The following is an 8,345-nucleotide window of genomic DNA, read 5'->3' on the forward strand; positions in this document are numbered from 1 at the left end:
CTTCATAAGATTATTGAGAGGTGGAACTAAGATAACATAGGAAATAGTTTTGGGCCACAGGAAATGGTTGTTACTAGTAGTAGTAGGGTTAGCAGTTCATTGGCATCCTCTGTTCACAGATACAGAAAGTGAAGCTCAGAAAGATAGGGTAAGACACCTGGAAGTAGGGGATAGATACTCATTTGAACTCAGGGTTTAAATGTTAACTCTGCACTTCCCAGCCATGTGACTTTTTGCAAGTTACCTGTCTGTGCCTCAGTTTCCTCATCTGCCAAATGGATAGGGTACTACCTGCCCCAGAGAGTATTGCAAATACGCCTTACCACAAAGGGAGTGTTAAATATTCTTGCTCTTGTCCAGAATAATGCTGTTACTGCCTCTGATGCCATCAGTAGAAGGCTCTGGCCAGGAGGCCCTGGCTCTTCCCGTTTCACTCCTTGGTTTTCATGAGACTAAGATGACTATTCTCTCTCTTTTCTCTCATTTGAGGCAGCCTGCCAGGCTTCAGAGTAGTCCAAGAGAAGACTGCTCCCAACACAGGGTCAGAGCCTCATCTGACCAGCTTTCATCTGACAGAGGCCAGGACATTCGGGCCAGGGTCCAGGGCAGAGGTGGGTTCCTGTGCACACATGCATGGGCCCTGGCAAGGTGTGTTCTGCAGACCACAAGGGTATGCGGGCACCTGAGACCCTACACCAACAGTGGAGCAGCAGGAGGGAATGCAGAGAGCTTTAAAAACCCGAGCAGGGATTTGATTTTGAGAAGCTATTTCCATCTGTAGGCATTCTAAAATCCCAGCCCTTCCACAGCACATCACCTTCATGCCCGAGAAGGACTGCATCCTCGGGCGGCAAATGGATGAGGACACTTCTGCTCCAGGTTCTGGAATCCCTAAACCTGGCCCACCTGGTAGGGCTGGGAGGGCTAAGGTGGAAGGCACTCACGTTTGATACAGTGGTTGGTGCTGTTTGCAGTCGTCCATCCCGGGCAGCACTGTCCCCCGCAGACATTCCTCCTGTGGGGTCAACACAAGGACGCTCAGGGCTGGGACTATTCCGTGGGGGCCACTGATGGTCCTACCCACTACAGGCAGGGCCTGGGGGAACACTTTGGGGCTGAAAGACTGTGGCCATTCTCTCTAGGGAGGCCACATGGGATCATGCAGGACTGGTAGGGGCCAGGTGTTTTGTAATCATACCAACTTAAGATTGACTGTGCCACTCTCTGCATGTCCTTGGGAAACCTCACCCTCTACCTGTACAATGGAGATAGTAACACCTGCCTAATTAGGCTGTTGTGATAATTAAAGGAGACAGGGATTTAGCACCTGACACAAAGAAGGAGTGGGGACAGTGACCAAAATTATAAAGATGATAAGCCAGTTAAGGGAGGTCCAGTAAGGACCAGCAGTTCCACCTGGCCCTGCCTCTCACCCTCAAGACCCAAATGCCTACAGTAGGGCTCCTCTTGGAGACCTCTGAGGACTGACTCCTCGGCCTAGGCTGGGCCTGGCTCTGGCTTCAGGACCCCATCATTATCAGAATTATCCACTGAGCATTCATTAAAACTGGGCAGGGAGGGGAGTGTGGGGAGAGGCACGGAGGCCAGCGAAGCGAAGGACAGAGCAGGGCAGCCATTCCTGTGATCTCTGTGGCCAGCACAGCGACATCTGGTCCCACTTAGAAGTTTGTTTGACATTTGAGTGGACCCCAAAGCTTGTGTGGTTTTTGGAGCCTTACAAAGAATTCAAAATAAATTCCTGTAGCTTGAAAAAGCTGAGACCCATTCCTGGCCCTTTGGCCCAAAGTTGTGGGGAGCTGCGTCCCTCCCAGGGAGTTTCCAGAATGTCCCGCTGGCCAAGAGCTATGCCACTCGGGCCACCGTGAAGCTTCTCTGAGCCATCACCTTCAGCACCCTCCTGGCTCCATGAAGGCCCCCTCCCATCAGAACCCATGTCACCCGGGTCTAGGGGAGGTGCTGCTCCTCAAACCCCAGGTTTCTGAGTGTATCCTCTTGTAGAAAACTACCCCCCCCATAAGTTATTACCACTGTGGTAGTGACAAGGTCTCTGGGGGCTAGGAGGTTTTTGAGAGGAAACAGACTGCGTGCCCTGAGTTTTCTAAGCACCAGGGCCTGTGGGAACCCAGACAGCATGGACTAAGAGGCCCGCCTGGCTGGGAGGTTATGGCATGGAGCCCGGCCCAAGGGGCCCCCCTGAGCCAGCTATCACCCTAGCTGCCCTCAGGGTGGCTTTACAGCTGACTATAGGAGAACAGTGGCCAGGTCCACCGAGCAGGCCCCCAGTGGAGCCTGAGGGATGTCGGGGCCACAGTGAGGACTGGCCAAAATCAAAGGCTGCCAGGCAGAGGGGCCAGGCTGGGGCTGAGAGGGCAACAAGGAAGAGTCAGGAACCCAGTGAAAGCATCTGGGGGTCCCTTCTAGACCAGTATTAAAGTCTGAGATGCTGACTGAGGGAGGGGACCAGCAGGGAATTGTCCCTTCCGTGGACTCTGGCTAGCAGAGAGAAAAAAATGACTCTGACTATGATTCAATAGTTCTGACTCCAAGGAAGGTACTCAGAGATCGCACGAGCCCAGTCTTCCAGGTGGCACTACTCAGCAATATCCAGCATCACTGTTGGGGACACATCTGGCTAACAGCCTGGGACAGCTGCTATTCCATCTGGGACAAATCTGATCATACTAGTTTCTTATTAAAAAAATCTCTCACAGTTCCTCACTGGCATCTACAAAGCCCACCTGGCCCCCACCTGCCTGTGTAATCTAATTGCCTCCTTACCCCTCCCGCATATCCAGGGCCATTCACAGCCAAGGCTATGCTCCTCCAAACCATGCAAGGTCTGTTGCTTCCCAAGTGCACCACAGGCGTCACACTTTGGTGCCTTTGCTCACACTGCTCTCTCTGCCTAGAGTCTATCCCTTTGCTGGGAGTATGCAAAGGATATGCCTACTCCAAGACTTCCAGATCACATATTACCTCCTTTGCATAAAACCTCCCCTGATGTCCACCCAGCCTTCCCCATTCTCCATCTGCTGCAATCATTTAGTGCTGGTTGTCTCAGGTTGTTGGTTGAGTCTCAGTCTTGGGTACTTAAGGGTTCTTCCTAACTCTTGGTGCCTATAGAGCAGTGTTTTTCAACCTTTTTTTTTTAAATCTCATGGCATACTTGAACCTAAAGTTAAATTTCTGTGGCACATTTAAATTATGTTGATCAAAATAAAGAGTAAAAAAAAAAGAATATACTTACTGTGCTTTGAACTTCTCTTGAAAATAATTTAATTAATGATCTTTAAAAATGTTTTGCAGCACACCTAAGATCCGCTTATGGTACAGCATACCAGTTGAAAAATCACTGCTCTAGAGTCTAACACAGGGCCCGACATGTGGTGTACCCTTACTACTTCTTGGTTTCACTTAATCCAATACTTCCCAAAGAGTGGGATGAACAAACACTGTGGGTAGGAAAGGGGATTTTAGGGTTACATGATCACAACATTCAACAATCGAGTCACGTGCAATTCCCTATTCAGAGATCTTTCTAACCTGATGAGGTCGGCAAAAAAACTCATGCCAGGTCCTCCCCTCAATCCTTGCTAGTCCCTTTTCTAGCACAGAGAACATGCCACAGAATTGAGCTTCCTAAGATAAGGAATGGTGTCTGACTAGAACTTAAGAACATTCTGTTTTCATTTCAATTTTCCTACAATTACCTTCTTTTTATGACAAGTGGTGCAACTCTCAACTTATGATAATGATAAAAAGTTTCCTTTCAGTTATGAATTTATTTATGGAGAAAAATGAGTCAAGCACTGTTTGTAATAGCAAAAGAATGTAATTCATCTAAATATCTCAAAACAGGAGGGTGGATAAATAAACGGTGGTATATTCAGACAAAGGAATAATATACAACAGTTAAAATGAATAAACTTGAGCTAATTATATTAACATGGTTAAATCTCAAAAATCGAATAAGGGGGAAAAACAAATTGTAGAAGACAGGATCGTTTATCTAAGTTTAAAATACACAAAAATAAGGCTGGGTACAGTGGCTCATGGCTATAATCCCAGCACTTTGGGAGGTCAAGATGGGAAGACTGGCTGAGGCCAGAAGTTTGTGGCCAACATGGGCTACACAAATACTTTAAAAAAAAAAAAATTAGCTGGTGTGGTGGTATGCATCGGTAGTCCCAGCTACTCAGGAGGCTGAGGAAGGAGAATCAGCTGAGCCCACAATTTCCAGGCTGTAGTGAGCCGTGATGATGCCACTGCATTCTTTTCCAGGCATCAGACTGACCCCTGGTCTCAAAACAAAACAAAAACACAAAAACAATATTGTATATTTTATAGATACATGTGTATGTAGTAATAGGGTAAAACCATGCATTTGAATTAATTAAATTCAGGGTAGCAGTTAACTCTGGAAAGAGAAAGGGGCAAATTTATAGAGGAAATGTTAACTAAAAAATTGGAAGCAAAATATGAAGATTTTATATCATGTCAAATAACTTTTTGCATGTTTGTAAAACTTCATAATATACTTAAAAATAGATAAAACAAAAAATCCTGTTATTTTAACAGAATATAAACGTCAAGAAAAATAACAGAATAAGAGGGGAAAGGTAGAGGAAAATGTTATGAAGGTGGTATGCTGTAAGGCTGGCTCAGGAAACACTGATGGTTGGGAAGTAATAACTTAATAAGTCCTCTGTAGGCTGTAAATCCCAGTAACTGTGTCTGCTCTGCTCACTGCCACATCCCAGACACATAGCACCAAGCTCGGCACAGACCTAGAGTCTTCACCATGTGCAATAAATTCCCCCTACACTGGAAGTCCCTGTCTTTCTTAGCCACAGCTGTCCCTGGGTATATGGAGTAGGTCTTCTAAATTATTATTATTATTTTTAGGTGCAGAGGTGCACTTTAGTGCAAAGTTGCACTTTGTCACCCTTGGTAGAGTTCTGGGGTGTCACAGCTCACAGCAAACTCCAACTCTTGGGCTTAGGTGATTCTCTTGCCTCAGAGTAGCTGAGACTATAGGTGCCCGCCACAACGCCCGGCTATTTGTTTATTGCAGTTTGGCCAGGGCCAGGTTTGAACCTACCACCCTCGGTATATGGGGCCGGTGCCCTACTCACTGAGACACAGACACTGTGGGCAAAGTTTGAATGTAGAATTCCCTATAGCAGTGATGCAGTTCCAAAAGCTCACCAGCAGGTGGCACTTGGTCCCTGCCTCTGAGCAGCTCACAAGGCAATGGCCAGAGTGGTCAGCCTGCCCTGAAGCCATCTGCCAGAGCAGATCTGGGTGGAGAAAACCAGTGAATAAGACTAGTGGGTGACGGCAGTGCCAGAGGGACCCCCTCTGTATCAAAGCTACAGAAGACAATCTGAGGGAGGAACCCAATCCAACATGTCTGGTGATGTGTGCAGTAGATAGCACAGAGCCAGTGTCCCCACACACCTAGCACATCCACCAGCCTTACTGTGGTGACAAACTGCTTTGTTCATCATCACCTAATTTCGTGACTTCCAATAGTACACCCTCCAGTCCCCACCATCTGCTTCCCTATCTTCCCTACCCTACCTGTACCTGAATGTCTACTGTATAAGCTCCTCCATGATCCAGTCCAGCCTATGTCTCCAGCCTCAGCCCCATGGCTACCCTACACCAGAGTGGCAGTCCTAACCATGGGACACTGCTAACAGTGAAAAACCCTTGTCCTTGGACAGTGCTCCACCTGCACACCACTCTCATCTCTAGGTTCCACTCCTGCTACTCCCCCACACCCCCCAGGCTTCCCCACATGCTCCTCTTGAGCAGGGGCCCCCTTTCCTCTGACTTCTCAGCCCCACTGCCCCACTCCTTTGCACTTAACATGAAGCTTCCAGTACTAGAAAGCACGTTCACCAGTACATATCTGTTCATTTCTTCAACTTGATTTTAAGTAATTGGGTTGCTCTCTCAGCAGGAACAATGCCTTGGTCTCTGGGCCCTCATCCCTTTTCCCACGCTCTGCATACACGGTCTGAGGAAGTGTGCATTCACTTGCACGGGTCAGGAAAGGAAACAACTGGAACACAGCAGGTGCTCCACTAATACTCGCTGAATGATCCTATGTGTAAGCAACTTGGCAGTGCATGTGTCTACTCTGCCCACTTGAAGCTGATCTTCTACTGGCAGCGGGGAGTTCAGTCACTCCTTCAGTAGATACCTAGCAAACACCAACTATTGCCAGACACTGTTCTAGGCACTGGTGGCACAGAAATGAACAAAACAAAGTGCCTGCTTTCACAGAACTTGCATTAGTGAAGGTTGAGAAGCCAGACCATAAACACATAGAGTATGTGAGGCAGAATAAGTGCTATGAAGGATACCGCAGGGAGAAAGAGGATGGGGCAGGAGGTCCTCTCCCAACAGAGTTCTGAAGGAAGCAGAGTGAATCCTAGGAGAGGTCATAAGGCAGAAAGTCCTCAGGAGTAGAACTGGGGGCAAGAGTGTCCTTGTTGTTCGGTGGGACTAACCCCAACGGGAAAATCGGGCCCAGGCTAAGAAAGGTTGCCACAGACAGCCCTTGCCAGAATTCGCGGGATGATGCCCCCACCTGGGCTGGCACAGCCCCAGGCTCCTATGCCCTCCGTTGCAAAAACACCTGTCACACTCAGGCAAGGCGGAGGGAGTGCTCCGCAGCCAGGAAGATCTCCGACGGGGAATTGAGGATTGCTGGTGGGGGGAGGGGGGGTCCTCCTCATGCTGCCTCCCAGCCCCTGCGGGAAGCCGGTAGTGCTCAAGTAGTGTTAAAAAAGTAAATGGCAGGGTTGGGGAGATGTTTAACGCTGCAAAGTAAGTAGCACTAACATCTGGATGCGCCGGTGCACGCAGATCCAATTCTTCGTGTGCCCCGTGCTTTCTCCCCCAAAGTGCCCCAGAGCCCACGCCCACATCCAGCCCTCCGCGTGCCCATGCTGACTGGTGCCCCAACCTATACGCTTGTCCTGATTCTCCCACTTCCCTGCCAACCCCCTACATGGAGACACATCTGTCTTTGCGCCCTGGAGCCCCCACACCTTCCACCTATCTGGGTCAACCTCCCTTGGGCCTCAAGTGCCTGGAGCGCCCACCCTGCGGCTCCCTCTCGCGGCCTCGGACCCGCTGCAGGCCTCTTGGAGAGCTAGCTGAGAGCAGAAAGAGCGCCTAGCGAAAGGATTTAACGTCGGGGCTGGGGCCACGCTGGTAAGAAAGTGTGAGGATGGTATTTTATCTTTGCCTTCAACTCTTCGAAAGAGGGTCAGATCTCCAAGCCTGGACTTCAGAACCGGGAGCTGTTTCCCGGCAGGACTGAGGACAGAGAGACGAGGGCAATAGCCCGCCGCCCTCTCCTCTCGCTTGCACACCCCTCCAAGAATGAGCGCACAGGAGCCCTGGCCCTCTCTCCCCCTGCACCTCCCATGCTTCCCTGTCCCGTGCTCACCCCGTGAGCCGCCCTCGCGGCGGGGTTGGGGGCGCAGCCGCGGACCGCTGTGGGGTCCCAAGGCGCGGAAGAGCCGGCGCGGCACGGGGCCGGGTTGCGGGCTGCTGCTGGCCCAGAGTGCTTCTCCGGATCTGCGCAGGTGGCTGGAATCGCCGCGGCTGCTGCGCGCGGGGCGGCCTCCTGGCCTCCGCCTCGGCGAGCCTCCTGGGGCTCCCCCAGCCCAGCTGAGCCCGCTCTGCGGGCGGCAAGCCCAGGACGGGCGCGTCCTGCTCTCGGAACAGACTGTACACCTTGGCGGCAGCCGCTACGGGGTAGCTGCCCCCAGGGCGCCGCAGCCGATTCGCTTCTCCGCCAAGCGGATCATATCTCCCCAAAGGGTCCCTTTGGGCATGACCCATGCCCACGAAGAGAGCCAGGGTGAGCGGCAGGAAGCCCCTCCAGGAGTCCCGCAGGGTGCGCCCCAGGCAGTGGGCTTTGGTCCACGGCCTCATGGCGCCGGGCCGGCTGGAGAGCTGCGCGCGCGGGGGACCGCGCGGAGGTTTGTAGTCGTGCTTGGGACCGCCCGGTGACTGCTCTCCCGACCCCGCTGTGCGGCCCGTTCCTTCTGGTCTAGAGTGACCCCCAAGGGGCCAGCCGGGGCCCAGCTCTCCCCGAGAGACAGCTGGGCGGTGTGAGCGGCCGGGGCTGCGCACCCTGAGCCTCGAGTCGGCGCTGCGACTCCAGCTGGGCGCGCACGGCCGCCGCACCTTCCCGCCTCCTCCCGGTCCCTGCGGCCGTCTGAAGGGGAGCTGGAGGGTTTTATTTTTGGAAACCGCCCCCTGCTTTTTGGTCTCTTTTATCCATACCATGCCCCCTC

At 51.6% G+C, this 8,345-nt stretch overlaps 1 protein-coding gene across 1 annotated transcript in view; it reads right to left on the reverse strand.

Annotated features, from left to right (window-relative positions):
• The window catches only part of LTBP2 (latent transforming growth factor beta binding protein 2), a 101,014-nt gene extending 93,034 nt beyond the window's left edge, over positions 1-7,980 (reverse strand). Inside the window, exon 1 of the mRNA XM_023511488.1 lies at positions 7,490-7,980. Coding sequence (XP_023367256.1) covers positions 7,490-7,980 — 491 coding nt within the window. The remainder of the gene's footprint in view (positions 1-7,489) is intronic.
• Positions 7,981-8,345: the final 365 nt, after the last annotated feature.

The sequence above is a fragment of the Otolemur garnettii genome, unplaced genomic scaffold (genome assembly GCF_000181295.1).
Source record: "Otolemur garnettii isolate 467f Iridium unplaced genomic scaffold, OtoGar3 scaffold00020, whole genome shotgun sequence".
Classification (NCBI taxonomy): Eukaryota; Metazoa; Chordata; class Mammalia; order Primates; family Galagidae; genus Otolemur; species Otolemur garnettii.